The sequence below is a fragment of the Mirounga angustirostris genome, unplaced genomic scaffold, assembly GCF_029215605.1.
Source record: "Mirounga angustirostris isolate CCGP_5_RB_7025 unplaced genomic scaffold, mMirAng1.0.hap1 SCAF_2, whole genome shotgun sequence".
NCBI classification, from domain to species: Eukaryota; Metazoa; Chordata; class Mammalia; order Carnivora; family Phocidae; genus Mirounga; species Mirounga angustirostris.
In genome coordinates, this window is record NW_026991710.1 from 16246068 (window position 1) to 16271696 (window position 25629).

General features: G+C 34.9%; 1 protein-coding gene across 6 annotated transcripts in view; it reads left to right on the forward strand.

Moving 5' to 3' along the window:
* Positions 1 to 25629, forward strand: part of SLIT2 (slit guidance ligand 2) — a 365106-nt gene that overhangs the window by 206314 nt on the left and 133163 nt on the right. For all 6 annotated transcript variants that reach the window (XR_010409316.1, XR_010409317.1, XM_045881403.3 and 3 more), the window contains 3 exons: positions 5983 to 6054; positions 17942 to 18013; positions 23601 to 23672. Coding sequence is in view for 4 of the 6 variants with exons in the window: in XM_045881403.3 (XP_045737359.1) it covers positions 5983 to 6054; positions 17942 to 18013; positions 23601 to 23672 (216 nt within the window). In the remaining 2 variants the exon portion in view is untranslated. The remainder of the gene's footprint in view (positions 1 to 5982; positions 6055 to 17941; positions 18014 to 23600; positions 23673 to 25629) is intronic.

A 25629-nucleotide genomic window follows, 5' to 3' on the forward strand; every position in this document is an offset into this window, starting at 1 on the left:
ATAATCAATGTGAAATGTCTCATCACTAAGATACCTTTTAATGAGACTGGTTTTTTTGTGGGTTTTTTTGCCATTGAGTTGTATGTGTCATTCATATATTTTGGATATAAACCCCTTATCAGGGGTTATGATTTACAAATATTTCCTTCCGTTCTTAGGTTGCCTTTCATTTTTTGATGGTTTCCTTTGCTGTGCAGAAGCTCTTTAATTTGATATAGTCCCACTTATTCATTTTTGCCTTTGTTTGCCTTTGCTTTTGGTGTCAAATTGAAAAAAATATCATTACTAGGACTGATGTCAAGAGCTTACCTCCTACATTTTCTACTTGGGGATTTATGGCTTTAGGTCTTATGTTCATCTTTAATCCATTTTGAGTTGATTTTTGTGTATGGTCTAATATAGGGGTTTGGCTTCATTCTTTTGTATGTGGCTTTCCAGTTTACAATACCATTTATTGACGAGACCATCCTTCCCTATTGTATATGTTTGGCTCCCTTGTTATAGATTAATTGGATATATGTGTATAAGTTTATTTCTGGGTTCTTCTGTTACATCAGTATATGTGTCTGTTTTTATGCCACTGCCATATTGTTTTGATTACTATAGCTTTGTAATATCGTTTGAATTCAGGGAGTGTGATACCTCCAGTTTTGTCTTTCTTTTCAAGATTGCTTTAGCTATTCAGGGTCTTTTGGGGTTCTATACAAATTTTAGGATGGTTTGTCTTATTTCTATGAAAAATGGCATTAGAATTTTGGTACAGATTGCATTGAATCTGTAGATTCCTTTGGGTAATAAGGACATCTTAACAATATTTTTTAAAAAAGACATTTTAACAATATTAATTCTTGCAATTTATGAGCATGGAATATATTTCCATTTACATGAGTTCAAAATATCACAAAACTAAACTAGTATCCTTGTCTTCAACCCCATTTCTCCAGTTTCTACACTTGTCTTCCCCGCTTTGCACTTTTGTATTTTGTTATTTCCTTAATCAGAAAATCATCTCTCCTTGAGATGAAAATAACCTTAACTTGCATTGAGGACCTTATATTTGGACCTGAGCCAAACTCAAGTTTATTACTTAATATTCACCAGAAAGAATTTTCTAGTTAACTAGAGACCCACAGTCTCTCTCCACCAACACTGCCCAATACCAGTTCTCTGCCCATTGTCCCTGCCTGCTCCAAAATTCAATTTCCAGATTAATCTTCCTAAAAATCAACTCCAGTCAAGCCATTTTCCTACTCTGAAACACATTTTTACACTCTACTGCCTAGTGATATAATTACAGACTCTTCCCTTGGCAGCTCCATCCTGCTAACTCAGTAGTTCTGACTCATTTTTTCTCATTCCACACAGTTCACAGAACAGCACACTCTCATCAGTAATGTCTCACATCGCCTGCAGTGGTCTTCAAGGAACAAAGTAGTACACTCAGGGGCACATAACAGTCTCTGAGTAAAACAGTTGTATCATGTATATAACCAACACCTCCGTGGTGCTTACTATGTGCAGGTACTTTCTGAGTGCTTTTATGAGCATTTTAAAAGTATAAACTTGGGGCTCCTGGTGGCTCTGTCAGTTAAGGGTCTGCCTTTGGGTCAGGTCATGATTCCAGGGTCCTGGGATCAAGCCCTGCATTGGGCTCCCTGCTCAGCATGGAGCCTGCTTCTTCATCTGCTTCCTCCCCCACTCATGAACCCCCTCTCTCTGATAAATAAATGAAGTCTTTAGAAAAATTAAAAAATAAAAAAAGTATGGACTCATTGAATTCACCATACAGTCCTATGCAGTAACATTTATCATTATTCCATTTGCAGATGAAGAAACTGAGGCACAGAAGGGTAAGCAGTTCTTCCAAGGGCATGTGGTTAATAAATGGCAGATAGTCTAGGTCTGCACTCTATGCTCTTAAATCCTTTGACATTCTGGCTCTCTCCTTGGATTCCAGCCAACCACTTTCTACCATCCCCTTCTCCAGTACTGAAGGCTGAGAATTACTGAGCTCTATCATTTTCATCAAGGTTCAAAAAAAATCCCATTCTATTTTGAAAGTGGCCTGAATCCATCTAACCTCCAGTGACTTACTTCTTTGATCTTCTAGATCACCTTTCTCAGCTACCACACATGTTTTACTTAGCATATACTATCTTTGTTGTCACCAAACTACATGATATATCACATCTTTCTAACTGTATTGAAAAACTTCCCAAACCAAACTCATAATGAACACTGCAAATGGCTCTTCTGATTTCCCAATTTTATTAACACTACCTTTAATCTAAGTTCAAAGTAACTTCTGTCTCCTTTCTCTCCCTTGCTGAGTCCATATCCACCTACAATCTACTCCTGAGTTTTGTTTTTTCATGCATCCCTGATACCACTCAATATTCTCCACCTTTTCTATAGAGTAGGAGATGCTGCAGTTATTAACTGGCCCATGGTAAGCAAGTGATATATTTTTGGTTGTTTTATCGCTTGATGTTCTCACTACCCTTTCCCTGACTATCATAGAAGTCTTGTATCTGGTCTTCCAGACTCAAGTCTTTGACTCCACGTATTCATCCTAAATCCCATTGTCAGTTTAGTTTATCTGAGGCCCAGCCTCTGTCCTGCTCCTGTCTACCACCCTTCCCTCCCCACTATTGTGTGCTGAAATAAGAATGCACTTCTCAGTTGGTACCAAAAAATCTACTCATCACACCTTTGACTTAACCTTCTGACCTCCCCTCCTATTACTCTACTGTAGATGTTGCACCTTCTAAGCAAGTCAGACCAAAGGCTACTCTCATGTAAGGTTCTGGTTTTTCCCCTCCATATTTCACTTGTGACATTTATTTCACTAGAAGTGCTGTCCTCCACTCCTTCACCTTTACATCTGGACACATTCACATTACCTTTTTTAAACTTAGTGTGCTGTCTTGCTTTTGTAGACTCATGATAACTTGTTTAAATCTCTCAGTTGGCCTTCTGTTTGGCTACTTGCTTATCTTCTTTACTGGATTTGAAAATTCCTGAAGCCAGGAAATAGGCCTTACCCCAGTTCAGCAATCCTGCAACATCAGCCAATACCTTGCATGTAGTAGATCTTAAATGAATATATGTTGGATTGAAATAACTAGTAACCTCCCCCTGATTATATATAGAAAATATGAGTCATTTCTAACACAGTCCAATCTGTCATTTTGCAAAGGACATAAACCAGAGGCTATGATAAGTTAAGGAAAAGCCTTTTAAGTTCTGGGGCACAAGAAGGACATATTGAGATTGATTAAGTAGCCCCTTGTGTCATCTTTAGAATTCCTCAAATCCTGACTCAGTATTTATCTGTATTTCTTATATATTTACTTAAACCATTTGTCTCATTGTTTATAAATAATACCTTACATTTCTGAAGCTTAATTTCCTTTCCTATAAAACCAAGATAATGTTACCTACTTGGCAAGATGGTTATGGGGATTAAAGGAAATACAGATCATATTTGATAATATATTATTTATAAAAAATTAACTATTGCATCCTGTAGGTGCTGAAAATGTGTTGTTTCTTTCTCCTGTCATTGATGAACATGGTCCACTTAACTGAAGGGGCCTGTGATCCAGAATTGAAGTTGCCTGCCCTGGTGGACTGGACACAAACACAGAGAACCTGTAAACTAGTCTGGGAAGCAGTCTAGTTGGGGGGCAGCCACATATAAACCATTGACCTAGGGGAGTAAAGAGGCACTGAGATTGGCAGTTGACAGTTTCTCATTCTTCCATAAAAAGAAAAGATTGGTAAGTGTTAGCAGTATACAACCCTTCCTCGTCCTAGAATTCTGCCTATGGGACTCAGAAGCTTCTACTAAAATCCATTTTAGAAGGAATGGTCTTCTGACTGTGCATTTCACTTTCTTCAGTGATATCTCTATGAACCACCTAATACCAGCCCTCTGACTTTCCTCCCATCCACCATCTCCCCATTGAGAACACGACCCTAGGAAAAACTGTGCATAGAGACTGAGCAGAGCTGGGACTGTAGGTGGCAAATGAAATGGCCCCAGCCAGCTGGATGGGAAGACTGCAGAGCCTAGAAAGCTGGCAAGATCTGAAGAAACAGCTCTGCCATTTTTATCCACCTACAGCCTCCAAGGCAGTCTTTGTCTTAGGAGAAATAGAGAAACATAAGTGATGAGAAAACATTGACTTGACAGAGACAGCAGTAACAACATCACTGTTGGTTTCCATGGAGCATTGCAGATTCAAATTTGCTTGGGTTCAATGTTTTTTTCCCTCCTTATTTCTATTACGTTCTGATTTTTCTTTTTTCCAGTGTTTTTCTTTACTTTCTCCTTGCTCGGTAGCCTCCTTTCAACACTTTTTCCAGCATCAAGGCTGTTAAATATACACTGTTAAACATTCTTAGCCTGATGTAATTAAGGGAAGGAAGTCAGTCTGGATCAATGACAAGCTGGAGAAATAAGCAATTTTTAAGGAAATGAAGTTTTATTACTCTTAGGGATATACTGAAATTATTGAAAGCAGTAACGGAGCTACAGAACTTAGGAAATGGAAGACTGCCTTAACTCCTACATAAGCATATATTATAAATTTACTGTTTGAAATAAAATGTGTGTTTTGCTTTTTTCTTTTTTTCCTAAAGACCTTTACCCCTTAAACAGACGAACATTTATTTCTTTACAAATTGCTTAGCAAACATTTTTTATTTGGACATTGAGAATATTGAGATATGAATGCAAATATCAGTTGTTTAAAACTTGGTGCTATGCTAACGAGGTCAGGACCACACACTAAATCTCTCTATCTGCCAATTATCTCTATTGCGTGGCCACAAGTATATGAACGACAAGCTCTGGTCATAAGAAGCGTTAGGGGAGAGGATGGGGATGAATCCATCCCATACACTTCCACATAATTGGAAAATGGCTCTGTTTTCATCAGCTAAGCACCCGTGGTTAGTAGTTTCATCTTTCTTAATGAGCATCAGCTATCTTAGAATTTTAAAGATAATTTTAGCACCATCATTGTGACTGTAATAATTTGTTTATTTGATATTTCAACTTTCTGCTGTGTGGTAGTGTGACTTAAAATTAGATGGGCATTTCTCTGTTTTCAGTTACATTTCCTGCACGTATATTTATATCCTACTTGTTAAGGCTAATACTATGTAAGCTCATTGAATTTGTCTGAACTCTGAGGGAAAAATAACGATCCATTTCATGAGATGAGTGATTTTTACAAACTTCTCATTCCAACTGAAAAAGTGCTTTATTTCCCCCTTGATTAAAATGTATTTCTCAATTAAATTAAAATGCAAATATAGACAGTCTGTGTTTATGGTTTTAATGGAATTATTTAAAGAAGATTTTAAATCAACCTGCTGTTAATATTTCATGCAAGAACTGTTGCTTTTATTGTTGGGCTGGTACTGCCATGTTCCATTTTCAACAGTACTTAAAGTGCTGCGAAAACTTAATCATGCTGCCTAGGTTTTATCAGTTTTTGGCTGCTCTTCTCTAGGATGTTAAAATGGACTTCTTTCCTATATACTTTTTAAGTTATGCCAGTGATGTTGGAGAAATATCAAGTACTAAAACTTAAGAACCCCCTGAAATTGAGTTATGAACAATTTACTATTTTTTTGTTTGCTTTTTTTTGGGGGGGTGTTAAAGGAATAGTGTATAACACAGAATTAAATTAACTCAAATTTAAGATAATCATATTTTATAATTTATTATGAAATTAAAGATCTGGAAAAGTACTTCAAGAAACCACTTAGTTCAATCTTTAATCTGTATTATGAATGTAAATTATTTGTATTAGAAATTGCATCTGATGATAATGGATTTAATTATGATCCTGATAGTATTTTTCCAGCTATTTTAAGAGGTGTTTTATTATTTGTCAAGCACATTGATTAAAATAATTTTTAAATGATATTTTATAACTTGACCTTTTCCTTTTTTGTCATTTTCAGTGATCTCAGTGAAAATCAAATTCAGGCAATTCCAAGGAAGGCTTTCCGTGGGGCAGTTGACATTAAAAATCTGTAAGTAATTTTTCCAACTTATACTGTTGTTTTAAAGTTATCTATTTTCAGCTTTAAATTTATATTGAATAATGTGTCAGAAAAAAAAAGTGAAAGCCCTATTTATCTTTATGCTTGCTTGGAAAAGCTTGTAATAATAAGTCTTAAATTGTTTTCACAAGCTATCTGGAGAAATTCTCATGTAAAAGATGTCTTGCGTCTGAAGTTGTTATCAAATTCATTCTTCAAACTTTGTGATTAATCTTGTGAAATCTCAAGAAAGGATTTGATTAAAAGGTATTTACAGCATATTTTCTTCATTTTTACTGTCAACTTACATCAATAACTCCCTTTTCTGTTGTTATCAATGTTTATTGGAAATGAAGAATATAAACTTTTTTTCTAGAAAGAGTAGATAATATTTTCTTGTTAGAGATGCCTGGAGCCTGGAGCTATAGTGTTTTTGTTTTTGTTTTTGTTTTTGTTTTTATCACTTTTAGATCACTGTTTTCATTACATGCCAAAAGTGAGAATGAGAAAATTATGTCTTTCCCTTTGTGTGAATATTTTTCTTACATATTTTCCCCTCATATCTTTATGAAGGAATATGTGTATAGCCCTCTTTAAAAAGAAAAAAAAGCATGAAGTAAAGGAAACCATGTTTCTGAATTTTCCTTTTATAAATCCAGTGTCTTGTGTAGAAGTGTTTTTTTGAAAGTGCCTGTTGCTTTGAAGATACATATCAGATTTAAGATTTCAGTAAAAATCCTAATTTTGCCAATATGTATCTTATAAATTCTAAAATACTACACAAGTCTTTGAAAATGATCGGTTTTGATTGACTGCAAATGCTAGGACATAAAGTGTTGTCTGTAGCTTTTACATTACTTTGGAATGTAGGGGGAAAAAAGCCTCTGTGTGCTGAGATTAACTATCAGGAATTCAATATTTCTTAGCTAGTGATAAACAATGCAGGCACTTTTCAAGAATTAACTTATATTCGACATTCTCCATGGTGGGATACAACATTATTTTTCCAGTAGGAAGAGTGAGACAGATGTTTTCCGTCGTCAAAGAGGATGACTGTTTATAAAGCTGCAAGTTTTGGCCTCTGCATCTTCTCCTCAGTGTAAATGATTTTTGCGTTAAATTTGTACTTTCTAAATGTACAAGTAAAGACAGAAAAATATAGACTTCTAGATATAAATGTGTGGAGCCCTTAAAATTCTGGCCCTAGGTTTTCATGAATGTTTGCATGTTAAGAGGATTTTGTTTGCTTTCCTTTTATCTGCTCTTGCTAGGGTTTGAGGAGGTCTTCAGGCAGATTCTGAGATGTAAGGTGTTCAAAACTACCTTTGTGTCCTATGTCTGGTCAGAACTATATGAAGATCCCAATACAGCACCTACTCAAGTTGCCTGTATGTCACTTAAAAGGATAATCATGGCTATAGTTGACCACCCTCTGGGAATGCCACTTGCAATCTTACAATAGTATTATCTCTAAATCCTTAAAACAGGTGGCTTTTAATCTTCTTAGTAAAGATATTCAGGGAATCCAAGTCTATAAGTAGCCCATCTTCCATATTTAAGGATACATTTGGCAATGGGATACTAATCATATTGGGATCCCTCCTTATGTCCTCTTTATTTATCCTTAAAGACTGTGATTTTAAAAGTTTAAAGATAAAAAGAAAAGTGAGATGCTAGGCAGTGTGCTATGAAGAATGCGATATTGATTTAGCAGGATCTTAAAAATCTTTTTTTCCCCTATATGCATCATTTTCCCTCCAAATTTAAGGGCAGTTAATATGTATACAGAGAGATGGGTTTAGGACTGGAGAGTTGGAATCTTGCTACTTACTGGATTTGTAGGTATGACAAATCAGTAAACTCCATTGAGTCTTAGTTTCACTTTTGTAAAATGAATATGATAATTGCTTGAGTTTGATGTGGTTATTAGGGAAAGAAGATATGTGAAAGGCCTTTTAGTAAAATGCTATAAAATGGAGTGTATTATTTCATTCTGTAAGTATTCACTAATCAACCACTAGAAGTTAGCCCTTAAAAAGATGTAGTAAAGATTTAGGAAAGTAGAACATGAAGTAGTTTGCAATATTGGGCATGGTTAGGATAGATCCGTGTCTAGTATGGGTCAATTGGACATGGGGCTAATAAGTGGAAAAAGAAAATATAGCAGAAAGTACTAAATATATACCAGACCTTGATTTATAAGCAAGGTATTACATGCTACAGGTGCTGAGGAAAGAGATAAAAAATATGGCTTGAGGTAATCAGGGAATCGTAGGAAAGAGTTCCTGAAAGAAAATCTAAAGGAATCTTCAAGGATTCAAGGATATTGATTCATGTTATGTGTTGGTGAGTTGCAGCAGACAAGGGTGGATTGAGGAAGTTAGAATCTATTAAAGAATCAATGCAAAGTTAGAATCGATTTCCACTATTCTTGCTGCCTTCCACATAACAATGTCAAAGATCTTTAGAGCAACATTGAAATACCACAGCACATTTATAGGTTTATTTAATTAATTAGGATCATAGCTACAATTTTATAGAATTTTACAGTTAAAATGCATGTTTCTATAATTGAAATATAGTTCAAACTACATTGTTCCCCCCCCAAAAAAAATAGCAGTTTCATGGGGCTTTGTATGAAGATTAGTTTAACCATTAAAAGTTAAGCAGATGTCTGGTAAAATATGTTAGAACTGAGGGTAAATTTTAATCCGTATTATTATTCAAGGTAACCATCAGTCATCAAGTAACAACTGAGTCAAAATGACTCAAAAATTAACATTATTAATATTCAGCATGGTTGGAGAGGTACAGTACTCTGTCCTATTTATCATTCCACTGTATGCATTTACAGTTTGCATAATCCTGCATAGTGGATGTCTACTGTTCCAACTCATTCCCAGAATAAAAGAGAAAAAAGAAGTCTAGACAGAAGAAATATGTATTTTACTGCATTACAACAATACGACCATATTTTGTATAGAGCTGTCTAAATGCCCAGTCTGGTGCACTGTAACAGGTTTATTGGATTTACCACATTCAGGCTTTATTGAGAGCAAATTCCAGTTATCAGAAGATTTTCACTGGAAGCACTTACTCTAATCTTGTGGATTGGCTAAATATGCTCAAGGCAGCAACTTGACGATATGAAACTGATGCTGTGAAAATTTTGCAAATTAGCAGATCTTATTCCTCTTCCTCCAGGCAAGCCACACTAAAACTATTCTAGGCAGATGGACATTTATCTTGCTCTTAAACATCTCCAGGGAGGAATTCCCATAACTTTTTCCTTATTGCTATTAATTTCTTAACTGGAATAAAACCCTGTATATTTTATTTTGTTACCTAATTTTCTCTAGCTGCAACTTAAATCACTTTCTTTTTCCTGACACTTTAGATGGTGAGATCTGAGAATAACAAGAATCATATTAAAATACCAACTAAATTATAGTGTTTATAATAGTCACTGGCAATTTTTCCATAGTATTTACATCTGTTTTTAAATTCCCCACTCAGGTCTGAATTAAAGTATCGATACCATATGATTACCAAGTGATGCCTCACCAAAATGGTAATCAAGGTTTATATGATTTTTCCTTATAAACTTTCTATATGTGTTTAATTTATTGAAACACTGATGCAGTAAAGCCTTCTTGCCTCCTGATCAAATTTCAAATTAAGACATGTTATATTATTTAAACTATTTTGTTTACAAGTATCTGTGAGGTATTTCCAGTTAACTGAATAATTTAGGAGAATATTTAATTTAAGCCTTGCTTTATTGCTGATACTTGTGAGCTTATTCTCTAAGCATGCACCTTAAAGGTATAAAGATTTTCCAAGTCTCTTGTTTTTATGACAAAACATTCCTAGTTATAATTATCCCAAGATTTAAGCAAGAAACTGTACAAATATATGAACTTAAAATTTCAATAGATTGCTAGTTGTTATTCATATCACAAAAGTAAACTTTAACATATTTTTAGTTTCTTTAGTGAGCGCAACATTAACACTTAAAACATTTAAATTCCAACATGTATTATTTTAGATGTAAGACAAATCACACCTGCCTTTTTCTTCTTTTATTTTGCAGTACGCCCTCAAAATGTACTCTATGTTCCAGGCAAACTGTAGTGTTTATTGTCTATAAATAAATACATGTCCTTCCATTTGCTTGTACTATCCAAATTCCCTTAACCTTATATGAGTCTTACCCACCTCTTGCAGGAAAACTGCCTCTTATTAAAAAACAGATTAGGGAAAATATTTATATTTATCCTTTTTAAAAAATATTTAAATTCAATTTAGTTAACATATAGTGTATTATTAGTTTCAGGGGTAGAATTTAGTGATTCATCAGTTACACATTACACCCAGTGCTCATTACATCAGGTGCCCTCCTTAATGCCTATCACCCAATTACCCCATTTCCCCACCTACCTCCCCTTCAGCAACACTCAGTTTGGTTCCTAGAGTTAAGAGTCTCTTATGGTTTGCCACTCTCTCTGTTTTCATCTTATTTTATTTTTCCTTTTTAAACATACATTAATTTATAGACAAGTTTCAGGTTATAAGATGATTTAGTTTGGTTTTCTTTGAGCGAGTCATCATAGTATTTGGGAAACAAATATGTATGGCCATGACTTTTTAGGAAACAAATCACTCAATTTGTGTTGCAATGATTATTGGAGATAAGAAGATTTGGCAAACGGGAAAGACAGAGTTAATCTATATGTTGTCATATAGCTATTTATATTATTTAGAAATTTCATTTTTTCTGGAACTCTGTCATCATCAATTTATTTTATTGATGGATCCATTAAAACCCGTAGAAGGAAAATCTGCCATTCTAGACTAGGGACACAGAAAGACTTCTGTATTTTACTTTATTTTTTACATTTCCCTGGTTTTAAATACTAGAGAAATGAGTATTCCACTGGATACTTCATAACAATAAAGGAACAAGTGTTGCTCACATATTATAAAATCAATATGTAACAATTAGAAGAGTGCATTATATATTTTACCATGCAAATGCAAGACTTCTTTTAGCTGTGTCTTATAAGTTGTCATAATTGCCAATTATCTGCTATAATCAGCTATTTTCATGTTTAGTTCATTGTCTTTCTTACCATACTTATATACTTAGTATATTATCATAAAAATAAAATTCTTTGATATAAAATTTAAATTGTGTATTTTATTCCCCCCAGCTCCTTCTTAGAGTGTTTTCAGTAAACCTGAGGCTGAAGAGACTTTGAAGGGGTGGTTGGTTTCTCACTCAAGGGACCCTCTATCCTTCCCATTAGATTAAATGCCACAGGTCTTCAGTGGGATGTAGAACCTTCTGAACAAACCTGTAGAGATGGCTCTTCATTTAGATAGATAGTAAGGAACTTAAGTTTCATTTCAATGAACAGAGCTCCTCTTAACATCCAGAATATTGTCTGTAGACATGGGGGTAACCAACAGTTGTCTGGGTACTCAGCAGATGCTGTTAAGTACCACGGGAACTGTCCATGGTCCTGTAACCTGCCTGATTTACACTCCCTTGAAAGGAATCCTAAATTGTAATAATCCCCAACAACTATGATCAAGTTTGCTACCAACAGCCTCTCCAACTTTTCTTTTTGCTCTGTCTGCAGGGTGCCTTAGCATTTTTCTTCAATGATATCATTCTATTATGTGAAAATGAATCTATATAACATATCTTCATAAACACTTTGCAAAACAAACAAAACACAAGACTATCTGATTGAGTGACTGGGAATCCAATTCACATTATGTATAAAATAAGAATTGGCATGATCTTTCTATGGCTGCCATGTTGTCCTTGAGATAGAACAGATCTTTAGTTTTCTTGCTTCCCCAACCCTAAACAGGCACACTTTGCTACCTCTGAATTATTACAGTAGTCTACTAATTGAATTTTGATCTCCAATCTATAGTCTCATTAGATAATTTTAACATTGCAGACAGATTTGTTTTTATAAAGCATTGTTTTTTTAATCCCATCACACCCTGGCTCAAAAATCATTCAGCTTATCAAAAACAACAACAACAACACATTGATTTGGCCCTATGGCAAAGCCTTGGGGATATGGCAGAGTGTTGTGATAGTTTTATAGGTTCTGAAGAATGTAAACTCTTTCCTGAGAAAACAGTGGCTTTTATTGAATAGCATGCTCTCTTTAGATATTCTGCCTAGTCCTAACATTCTGACATCCACCCAGGCTCCCAGCCCCCTCTCCCAGTGAATCTGCCCACAAGCTCTTTGCTCAAGCCATAATGGCCTCTCTCTTGCAAATATTCATTGTGAACATTGTAGAACCTCTGCTCACAACTGTTCTTGATTGGGTCTTTTCCCTCCGCAGAGAATACCCACTTTATTTTCTTTCTTTCTGGATTCTACCTGTTTTTTAAGGTTCAAGATTTTTCCTTCCTCACACAAGACTGCTTCAGCCTAGGGTAATCTGTTCCTTCCCTGACATTCTATAGCACTCTTTATATGCTGACTTCGCCTTTGAAATTTGGCTAACAGAGATTGAGCTGAAGCTTTCATTTGCAGAATGAATAGCTCCTGAATCTCTTTCCCTGGACACTTACTACTGAGTGGGGGCTTCAGCAATACATAGATTTAAATTGGAATTAAGATTTCACTACATATTTATTATCTACTTTGAATAAGTTATTAAACTTCTGTGGGCTTCATATTCTCTTCTGTAAAATCAGAATAATGAGAACATTTACCTTTTTAAGTTATTGTGAGGAATAATGAGATAGCATATCTACAGACCCTGCCATTTGCTATGCATTCAATAAATGTAAGCAATTGTTATTGTCAGTTTCAGTTTCTACCACCTTTGATTAGTTTACAAGAGCTACTAGAACATGAAGGACTACTTAATTGTTGTTCCTCCATTTTCTGGTACCGTGTCTCTTAGGGCTTACCCTTTGGCTTTTCCCTAATAAATTAGCAAGTGGATATAACTTTATACCATAGATTATTCCAATAAAAACTGAGATTCTTTATTCCTATGCAAAAACAAAAAACAAAACAGAAAACAAAAAACAAAACCCACAACATTTTGATTGAAAGATTGCAAAAGGGCTAAATTCTCAAATAAATTATTTTGCATTCCTCAGGGGATAGTCCTTACTTTGGCTGTTTCATTCACTCATACCTGGGTTAGCGCCTATGTGTTTTTATGCTGAGGTTAAATGACATGCTTGCTGAAACTTCGGCCTAGGGTGTTCATTCATATGGGTCAATTTATATTATTCTTATGTTCTTTATCCATTATAACTTAAATCTTGTACTTCTTCTTAAAGAGTCATTATTGGCATAAGATTTGTGTATTTATGCACTCGTATTGACTTGAATTTTATACACACAAGGGAAGAAATAGAACAGATTATGCCCATATCCTTAACAACATTTTTTTCTCCCATCTGACTTATATGTTTTACCAGGGTTCTTTCCAAATGGCAAAATGTTGTTACTCCTCCTATTGATTCTAATCACTTTGATATATTATTTTAAGTCAACTAAACTTTTGGAGTTTGCCATTTATAGTAATATGAATATGAACTAAACTTCTATTTCTAGTACCTAAAAAACCCTGGAGAACCAGAGCATAGTTATAATACTTTTGCTGAAATACTGAGAGACTGTCTGGCTTTAAAGTTATTTTTTTAAGATTTTATTTATTTATTTTAGAGAGAGAGAGCACAAAGTGGGGAAAGGAGCAGAGAGGGAGGGAGAGGAAGAGGGAGAGAATCTCATGCGGACTCCACATTGAGCTCGGAGCCCAACACTGGCTCAATCTCACGACCCTGAGATCATGACCTGAGCTAAAACCAAGAGTGAGACGCTTAACCGACTGAGCCACCCAGGTGCCCCTGGCTTTAAAGTTATTAAAGACTTTTTATATTCAGTATTGTTTCAGAGCTAAGTAAATTTTATGGCGTTCTAATACTTACAAAAAGAAAATCAGTTGGAATAAGATCTTATTACTTGGACCCCGCAGTGCAACATGAATTTTCTATGGGTAAGGGCAAAACCAAATGAAGTTAATTCAGGAAGGTGAGTTTTATATATGTAATTCAAACACAGTATGTATCCAAATTTTAATAACTGAAAACAGGAAATCCCTGAAAAAAGCAGAAAAAGTAACAGAATGCAGTATCTCCAATTATATTTCGGGACACCAAGTAAGCAAATGCCCAACCTTTCTTTTACTTAATATGCTTATTTCTAAAATTTATACTTAGCAGCATTATATATTGTTTCTCACACCTAGAATTAATCAAAATCTGAAACTAGGCTAAATCATTTTTTGTCTTAAAGAAAATCAGATCTGCTTTAGAAACTTCATGTTTGCGAGGCTCAGAGCAACACCTCTTGATAAAGAGATGCTGCGTTATCAAAGACTAAATTCACCAGGACTAGGAAAAATTAAAACGAGCAATCTAGTGTTATTCTAGAACAACATAAGAGAAGTAGTGACCAATGAAAAGAGAATCATAGAATGTTAATACTGAAAGAGACTTTGAAGGTTTCTATTCTTTTTAATATCGTCAATTTCATGAAATTAAAGATAAAGCACTTGCTTCAGAATGCACACTTACAAACTAAGACAGTGAAGGATCAGATAGAGATGGAATTTGGAACTCAAACAGAAACAGAGGAGGTTGGAGGTAGGAAATAGAGAAGAGAAGCCACAAAATTCTGTGCTAGGATACGTCGGCTGAAGGTCTAAAAGAAGTCGCCAATACTACCATCTATGCCACACTTTCTCTCCAGAAAATAAGAAAAGTGCTAGCTTGCTTCCCCGTGGGATGTGACCCCTGTACCAGGAGAGGATCCTGAAGCTGTCCCTAATGTATCTTAGTGCCCTTATTATCCAAAGATCAACAAATTTACCCCATGTTCGGCTGAACAAATGTAATATTACTTTTTGGAGAAGTGAAAAAAAAAAAACTCTCCTCTTACTAATGCCTTAATTCAGAATAATTTCATTGTATGATTGGAAATCACATCTAAACAGAATCAGCCTGTCACTAAATGCATGGCTGAGAACAGATCCTTTCCTGTTTATAGAAAGCAGAAGTGCCTGGGCTTGGAAAGGTAGTAGAGAAGGAAGTGAACTGGGTGAGAGAAACAAGGTACTGAAAAATAGTCCAGAATCCCTGAAATAAAGTATGCTTTTGCATGATTTTGACACTCTTTATCTTGACCCATATACAGACAAATGGAGGTTTGTGTAGTGAGATTTTCTTATGAGTGGTCAAAGTGGGCACAACACTTTCCTTAAACATTCCTTTCAATATAATGAAATCCACCAGTTGATGAAAAAGTTACTCATTTTGATTGCCCTTTCATAGAAGTAACTTTTTCACACAATACCTTCATTTTCAGAAGATCGATGTCCTGAGACATGATGGCATTCAGAAAACTTTTAAGGAAAACTTTGGTCCTATGAGAGCCAAATATTCTTAATGCTTTAGCACCAAGAAGGACTTAGATTTCTGTTAAGAATCAGAAGAAGCATGTAAGCACGAGCAGTGTTGAAGAGGGGTGAAATTACCAAGTTTCCAGCAGTGTCTCAACTTCTGGTGGTATAGGGAAAGTAATCTGGTTTTCAGTCCCTGTAGAACAGGATTTGCTTGAGTGCTTTCTAGCATGCTAGGGCTTCCCTTTTGTGTATAGTATGCATGATTTAAAAGAAGCAGTGTCAGCACTGATTTATACATTGACAGCTAAGGATAATAAGATATGGGCAAACATACAGCTCACCCTTTTACAGATTAACCTGGAGACTGCATTAGGCAAATTTGATAGCATTAAAAGATTTTGCCATTTTGTCTGGAAACAATTTCTCTTTTGTAGTGTGTCAAGGGTAACACTTCATGCCATTGTACTAATTTAAATGGCTTTGATAAATTGTTCAAGAGGTTAGAGAATAGTAGTGTAGATATATATTTAGCACTTTAAAATAAAAAGGCTGTTAACTTAATTGTTAAATGAATTTAATCTGTAAAAATCAAAAGTGCTCAAGAATGTAAGTGTTTTCTTGGAACCACAGCAGCCATATTACATCATGAAGCTTTAAAAGTCTTCTTAGAAAATAAAATTATCCTTCTGCATTACTTCCTAATAAGTAGAAATGCTTTAAGCTATTACAGTAGCATGGATGGCACCTATTATTTGGGGAAAGCCTTAGTCTATAAAAGCAATAAAACCATATCTGCTCCAGAGTTGGCCTTTTTTTAATGTTGCATGTCCTAGATTGTACCATTTGCATGACATCAGGGTAGTCTCTGTCCCCTAGAGACCTTCTTAAAAATGAGATGTATATTTCATGAGACATTCTTTATGTACATAATTTCTAAAGTAAGAATTTTGAAGAGGGCCCTCTGAAAGTCACTGGATTAAATCATTGCACCTTTATTCAGTAGCCTTGTGAGAGAAATCGTTATTTTATGGGAATGTTGAAACAATTCTTTAAGAACATACCTCAAACGTGAATTAGCCCTTTTGGTGAATTTTGCACTTGAAACAAGGACAGGATTCATTTGTATTATGATCATAGTATTAGCCCTGTATATCTGTATTCCCTCCCAGTGCATGGAGAAATGACAACTCACCTGACTGTTTCATCAAGCATTTTGTTTCTGTCTCAAGTGAAGCATTAAAATACTTTTCTTTACTGGAATAATAATATCGTTAAGCATCAAGCTACTAGACTTAAACAACAACTGCTTATTTGTTAAAAAAAAGAATTTAAAATAAGATAAAGATAGGACAGATAAGACTTAGTACTTAGCTGTTTATTTCAACCAAATAAATGCCTTAACATGGATAAAGGAAATTTTAATTCCAAAATAAGTGGCAGGAAAAAGCTGACTTAACCAAGTTTGGAGTAACTTTGTCTTTTCATCTTTGAATTGTAACAAATGAGTGCTCAAACTACAAGAGAAGATTCATTTGTTTGCATTTTGTACTATTTAGAAGGAACTGATAAAGCTTTTAAACTTTCTACCATAGATACATGTAGTGTTTTAATGATGTTGCTGCAGTATGCATTCTTCGCATTTGCAGCTAAAATTAGCATCTTTGAGAAAAGCAAAAAGATTAATTTCCTAATGCTTTATAACTTATTTTCTGGAAATTCGGGGAGTTTTTTAACTGGAAAGTATGCCATATTTACAGTGCAAAGAATTCACATATAATGACACACGGTGCAAATCATGGAAATAGCGAAGCTTAATACGGAACAAGGGCTCGCTTTCTAAAGAGTATTCCTGGTTGGGAATTGCAGGGAGGTACGTGGGACCTCATTTCTCTCTCGCTGTTGGGAGTTCTCGAAGGAAAACTGCTTTTAAAAGAAAGAAACCTAAAAGTAGTCTTGCTCTTTTTTGCCAAGGATAGTGAAATTAACATGCAGCTGGGCTTCTCTGATAAATGGATTCTGTTAGGTCACTGAGGGGGTGCATGTGACATTAAGTGATTTACAGTCCTTTACCTTAATGAAATTGTTTCAGCAAGATGACGCTGAAAGCTCTTAATGGATAGCTTTTCTTGATGTAATGAAATTGCATTCCTATGGCATTTAATATAAGGTGCAGTTATTATTTACTGGAGCTTTCCAAGGGCTGCTATTTGCACAGCCAGTTCAGAACAAAAAGAGATCCCAGTAGCGGCACCAGCGAGGCGAGAATGGCTTGTGACATTCTTAAGCAGATGAGTTGAGTGTATTTGTGAGAGCATTTCAGTTCTCCCAGCCAGGGCTTCCTAGACCCTTCAGGGAACTTCCTTTCACCCAGCCCTGCTAGTCTGCAGCCTTTTACATATATTCTTCTAATCTGTTTACAGGCAACTGGATTACAACCAGATCAGCTGTATTGAAGATGGGGCATTTAGGGCTCTGCGGGACTTGGAAGTGCTGTAAGTGTTGCTTCTTTCTCTTACTCTTCTGAACGGGAGCTTTGTGTCTGGGGAGTGCTGATGTGGGAGCTTATCTGCTAGCTCAAAACCTTGTGTCAAAATGGTCTCTTATAAAGATACCTTAATAACTCCTGGGGAATACACAGAAGACTTAAAATGTGTGTGCACACAGCCGTGGGTATCATTTCTGTATGCTTAGGTAAAAACGTCTCTTGCAGGAGGACATTCAGATGTTCACAATACTGTCCCTTACGTGTTTCTCCTTATAACAAAATATTCTCAGTCACAGGATTTGTGAGAATTCCTAGAATTGTTAAATATTAAAATAAAATCAGGTGTGTCGGGAAAATGACAACAACAAAAAAATAGACCTCTTTAGTCGCTGATAAGTTGGAATGTTTTGTAGTTGCCATGCAATGGAAAGATGTTTTCTCATTTTAAGATGTCATTTTTAACTAGATAACATCATTTTTGAAAGGCGATTTTTGAGATCTCCTTTCTAATTGTAATAAGCTGCCCATTGGGTCCATTTTAAAGTCTTCACTACTGACTTAGTAAAGCACAGCACGCAGATCTGAATTGTAATTGGCATCCTCTCTCTTTCCTTGCTGGGTAGACATGGCTGACAGAATGGGTTAGAGACAACAGAGTAATCTCTACAGAACTTTGACTTGGTAAAATAGTTTTAATGAAATTATTATGATGAAAAATAATTTTAATGTAAACTGGAGTTACTAAAGTGTTTGAAGTTGCCTGTACATTTCTGGGATTTTATTCCAGCCAGAGATTCATATAAAATATATTTACAGATTTCTCCCCCAAGTAAAATATTTTTCTCTGCTACAATTCATCCCTGACTAAATTTATTCAGAATCCAAAATTGAATTAAATTTGAAGAGATTTTGAATTTTTAGTCCCTGTGGTAAAAGTTATCTGGGAATCATGAAATCCTCCTGGAAAAAAAAAATTCCCAAATTGAGTTTGAGGAACAGAATGTAATTCTGAAAAAAGTTTGATGTTTTGACAAGATGGCTTATTTTAGCAATATTTTCTATATGATTTTGATTTCAATTGCAAGTAAATGCCTAGAATTTCTAGCTGCATCATGTGTAAAGTTACTGATTATTTTTAAGGAGTTAACATATAAGAATTAGTTGATTGAGATAAACTGTTTTAAGAATATATACTGTCATTTATCCACCTTTATTTCTGTTGATAACAGTCTAACTTTTTCTCTAGGAAAAACATTCAGAGTGCTTATCATACACACTGCAGTTATAAGACCACTTTTTATTTGTGTTCCAGACCCATTAATATAAAAAGCTCACTTTGCTATTTCAGCGTCAGAATAATTAAGATACAACTATGATTTCATGATAGTAGTCTGATGTCAAAACCATAGTCAAAGTCATAAACTTGGTATGTGAAGAGACTACCATGGGTGTTATTTAATTGAATGGAGCTGATCGAGCCAAAAATGTGTTACTAAGTCAGTGCTTCTAACTGGAATAGGAATGACACCAAAAATTTTATGGAAAATTTGCTGAATATTTTGGATGGACTAAAATCAGTAAAGTACTTTGTTATTAATAAAAAGAGCTTCAATACTTACTAGATATGAAATAATTCATCTACATAATATATTGAGCATATATTGAGTGTGTGTGTATATATATATATAGAGAGAGAGAGAGAGAGAGAGAAAGCTATGCATACACCCAAGCACTGTGCTGGGCATTGAAAATTCTTTATCCACAAATACAATAACTATTCATTTGATTCATCTGCTTATTTGTTATAAACTAATATCACTGTTTTTAGAAGAGTAAGTTCATGAAAACACAATCACCGCATACATTGTGTTTGTCATGTTAGCAAAATATCTAAAAGGTGACTTGAAACTATTATCTTGAAACACAGCAAAGAGTGAAAAATGTCTTATGATTCATGGAGTTAAAATCAAAATCCACAGTGTTGGGAACTCTTTTGAGGACCTTAATACATAGGTTTCAAAGAGATAGATAATGGTGAGAGTTTGCTAAAAAGAAATAATTAAAATCAGTACGTGATACAAGAAAATGTGAATTTCTTTTGAAATGACTTAAATATTTTATATCAAAATTTGATAGTCAAGCAGACGTTCTTTTACTATGTGTTAATTTTTTAAATCCTCGTAGTTCATACAACCTTTAAAGAAATTAATTGATGAAAAATTTAAGGTTGATTGGATAAAGTATTCAAAAGACTAGGATTTATCAAGCCCAAATCTCTTGTCAAGTAAATCAAAAGTTCTTCTATTGTAGACTTTGGTTGGGGGCTTTTTTTATAGAAGGTTCCAGAAAGAAAATTGTCTGTTTTGCTTATTTTTACCATGTATGACTCTTTACAATATATCTTTTTATGTGAAACTGATGAAGGATTAATTAATTTGCACATCACCTTAAATTTATAGTCCCAATGTTTCAGGGTTTTGTTTTTTGTTTTTTGTTTTTTTAATTTTTGGTTCCATGAGCCATTTGTGAATGTATGATTACACTGAGGCAAAACAAGAGAAAATGGAAGTAATCATCCTGGACCAAGGATGAAACTTTGTTAAATTAAGATATATATTAGGGTAGAGAGAGTGAATAAAGTTTAAAAAGGAGATGTCCAGGTAAGTGAAAGCAAGGGAAGGCAGTTTATCACTTGTATGTTCATGGAAACCTGGCAAATTGTGGAATTCTGATTGACACAATTCAGAAGTGTTTACTTTTTAAAAAAATGTTTATCTTTTGAATATGAAGATACCATCTCAAAAATAACATTGGAAACTAAATCTAGATCAATGTTTTCTGTTTCTTTGGACAGCAGATTCAGAAATGAAATACATTCCTTAAGTTGCTAGTTTTGTATTTTTTTTCTTTTTCCATAAAATAGGCATAATTTTATTTAATTGAGATGTAGAGATTCATATCCGAAAAATATCAGACTCTCTGCCAAATACTATGCTGAGCACTAAGGGAATAAGAGAAGAATAAATCAAGATCTAAGTCTGAGAGGACCTACATGACTACCAACACTCACATTTTGTGTTTACACATAAAGATATCCTTTGTAGAAGAATATATTCTCATTACAAAGAGAAAATCTTGAAGTTGAACATAGAAATACACTTTCATATAGGAGAAAGTGTTCACAAATAAAGAAGTACAGTAGATAATTTTGCATTGTTTCAGAGTAGGAATTGATCATGACCATAACAGATACATGACACATACATAATTAACACATATTTATTATTACTTTTAAAATAATTTAATTTCATTGGTTCCACATACTGCTCCATTACCAGGCATCAGTATCAATATTGTTTTGCCAGCATCAATACTGAATAAAAGACACTAAGATAATTTATTTCTTCAGTTGTGTTATGCAGACTAGTATTTTGAGAAAAGACTCCAAACTTATAGACACCAGTTTCAGCATTCAATTAAAACTCTCTTTTGTGTGGAATCATAAGAAATTATAGTTCAAAATTAATGCATGTCTGCTGCATGTGAATTACTTTTGAAAAAATGTTATCCCTAAAGTCACATTTCAGTATGTTATGGGGGCACTCTAAAGATTTTAGCCATATAAAGTCAGCATAAATTTTGAGGGTGGGAAAAGGGGTGATTTGAAAGCAAATCCCTTTGAGAAGTGAAACCTTTTAGTTCAAACATCAGGATATATTTTAATGGTGTTTGAAAAAAAAATCTCATTTCACTTGAGTACAGAAAAATGCTACAGGCTTTTAGATAACATGAGCCAACAAATTCAGTGCTTTTTAGGTTCTTCATAAAGTGGGTTTTTTTTTTTTTCTTAAGCAACTTAATTCAAATCACTTGGATTCGTTCTTCTATCCTTCAATACATTGCAAAGCTGGGTAAGACAGGAAGTCTGCGTGTTCTGGATCTGTAGCCGCCGTGCGCTACTTCACTGAGAAGTTTAAGTGCCCCCCAACACCCCTAATCACACCAGTAACAACTGCAGCTTCTGGCTGGCCAAAAGTGGCCTGGCAAACCTATCTCGCTCAGTCCAAACAGACTCAGTCCACAGACTCTTTGAAATATCTGAATTAGTTGCCAGTATTTAAAAATTGGGAGGATAGAGGTGAAATTTTCCATTTCTGGCTTCTCCGGGGAAAATCCGATTGTTTGGCAGCCTCCCGTTACAGCAGAGCGGCTGCCCATCAGAACTGAGTAGTAGCTGGTACAGCACAGAGTATCCTCGCCAGCTTACCAAGCTCTTCCTTGTCCCCAGCTCTCTGCCTGCTCCTCTCTATCTCTCTTCCCCATTCTGTGTCCTGTTTCTGTACATACAACCTGTTTCTCTACTTTTATGTTCCCTGCCTGGCTTCCACTGGCAAGAGAATTTGCAAAGTCTACTGCAAACCTTTCTCCATTATCGAATGGCATCCACCGGCCGTGGATCCTGGCGTCTTGCCTCCTTCAGCTACTTGCATGTTTCCTTCACCCCGCCACGCTGTCTTCTCTCTACTAGAATCATTTGCTTCTTTGCCCGTGCACAATCACAGCCCTGGGGTAGCTGTCTTCTCCCTTTCTTGTCACAGCCTGACTTCCCCGAAGGGAGGGGGAAAAAAAAAAAAAAAACAACCTCTTCTTAATCTCATTAACTCTAAATTTTTATAATTTGTGTACTTCATCTCCCCAGTTGGGCTATATGCTATTTTAAGACAGGTACTATGCCTGATTTATTTTTATACCATTCCATGTTGCCCTAAAATTAAGAGCCATTTAGGAAATACTAGATGAATGAATGGGTAGTAGTTGTAGTAGAAATAGCCAAAAAAATACAACAAACAATGCCTGTGTTAGGGGAAAAATAAGAACAATTTGAACCAAGCAAGAATGATGCTTCTTTTCACCATCTCTGCCTTGACCACCCATCTTCTTGACTCCAGCATCAAGAAACCGAGATCACTACCACACCACAGTAAGCAAAGGACAAGATATGTGCCTGGGATGTGAAACTGTTAGAATGTATTAAGCTTTTAATAAACTGCTCCAGCCTGACACTTCATCCCTATGCAATGCAAATACCAGATACAGATACCGTTCTTGCTATTTAAATTTCAGCAGTGACGCAGCCAATGTCCACAGTATAGAATACTTAACAGGACTCTTTGGGAGATTTTGAATATCTTCATTTACTCATGACTCTAATTACACACGGTGCCTCTCTAAGGAAATGCAACTGTCTGATTTTACTGACTGTTGACTGCCTCGTGTTAATTCCTTAAGCAGTGTCATAAATACACATGCATTCATGCACATGGTGCATAAAGCAACATGTGAATAGTCAAAGATATTATGGCTAAAGACATAAATCTGCCATAAATATTTGATAGAGCTGAATGCATAGCAATGTGTTAAAGTATAACATTTATTTATCATCTTACTTATAATATAGGGCATTCTTTATGCCGTCTCTACCACATAGTTGTCCTGCATAAACATAATTGCAAAGGGTTTTCTCTATATTATTAGATAGAATGATCAATGAATTTTCATTATCTAAAATGTCTAACTTTTTTTTTATTCTACAGCACTCTCAACAATAACAACATTACTAGACTTTCTGTGGCAAGTTTCAACCATATGCCTAAACTTAGGACTTTGTAAGTAGCCACAATATATATATAAAGGTCAATTTAATCAATTAAGGGTTCCTCTAAAGTACTATTTTTTGTAAACAAAGAACAGGATTCATGAGTTCATAATGGGGTAGAGAAGGAAAATGCCACTTTTTTAAAAAAGTGCTAGATATGATATTTGAATAAATGAACTATCATTCTGAAAACATGAAAGCTTTCTTTTAAATGATACACATTATGGGAAGGTGGGGGGGAACGTTTACTTTGAGCTATTGTGGAGGTCACATTTCATTAAGAAATGTAAGACTCCTTGATTGGCTGTCAGAAATGATAAATGGTAAATCTTTATGATTTTATTACTGTATAGCAAGCAGACCTAATAAAGCTAAACTGAATCTCCTACATTCTTTGTAATGTAAAATTACAGCATAACCCTCCAGTCCTTCTATAACGAAGTTGTGGCAGCATTTATATTTAAAAATATCTTTTCAAGAGATGAACATTAAAATATTTTAGGTGAATAAAAACTTGTTCTCTAATAAAGCATTTGCTACAGCTATTTTTTTTTTCTTTTGGGGAAAATTAACTTTAAAGCCCAGGGTGGGGATAGTTAGTTAAAGCATTTTCAGAGATAAATCTCGTTTGAACTGGGTTTAAGAATCACCCTGGCCTCAAAAATATGTTATATACAACATGTGGGAAATGGTGGGAAACATAAGCAAAGCATTGAGCTTCTTGAAAAAAATATGTGCTGCTTGGGTTTTCAAAATAACTTTCAGTTTACTATAGTTTATAACTGGAAACATATTACATTTATTTTTTCTCTTTAATGAAAAAACATTTAATTGCCAGCTTTTTAATGGGTAATACCAATCTAAATGTCCTCTTTTTTTGTCACGAAATTTTATGTTCTATGTATGATACAACACATCATTATCTTTTCCTTGGAATAAGATTTAACAAAATAAAGGAATTCTGAAAGTATGCAGGTATAACATAAATTCCATTTGAATTCCAAATGAATAGATCAGTTCACTCAGACTATATTTGATGAAATTCATTTCTTAATCATTGACTTTAAGCTAATTTTTTTTTTAGAAAACACACAGTGGACAACCTCTTTAGTGTCAAAAGCGAGGCCACTAAGAATGTGGAAGTGTCTATCATCTGCATTTCTGATAGTGTGCCTATTTTCCTATAGAAATCCATTACAGTTTGTCTTGCTAATCAGGCTTTATGTTCTTTTCTCACTTCAGATTTGGCACACCGAATTGAATCATTGTAACGTGCTTGGTTCAGATGAAAATATTTCTAGAACAACGAGGTGGCATGTGCTATGTGGTTTCCAAAGGATGCCACTCTAACTTCCAAGCAAACTGAGCTGGAGGTGACCCAGCTTTCGCAAAATGTAGCTTTTTGTTCGGTGGCACGTCATTTAAGTTTTGATGCAAGACAGTCTGTTCCATACCTTCAGGCTCAAGGAGAATGTAAAACAGTCATCTAACTTGAAATTCCCTTGCTTTGGTTGTTTCATTATTCTATATTATCATTGCTACTTAAAAATTCCATTTTTATGGTCCAATTATCTTTCTGGACTGAGTTCCATGTTTTAATATCCATTACTGTTATTGGGTTAGAATTGAGCACATCAGCTAAAAAGGACTAAAATGGTATTACTGTGTCATAGATGATTCTGGAAATGATGCTTTGATTTATAGCTTTGGATGTCCTTTTCTTTAGTTTGAGAAAACATAAAAGCCAATTTGAAGTCATTTACCTAATTTAGTGGATACATTTGTCTGATATTTTATTAATGGAAAAGTGCTATTTGCCACTTGGAATGGATCCATGCTCTGGTGTGGATCCCTGCCAACACAGAGAGGGGGGCTCACTTAATTCCTTCACTCCCAGCCATTTATGTCTTTTCATTTCAGTTCCTGCTCTTTGAGAATAGGGTCCCAAGAGCCAAAAGCAGCTAATC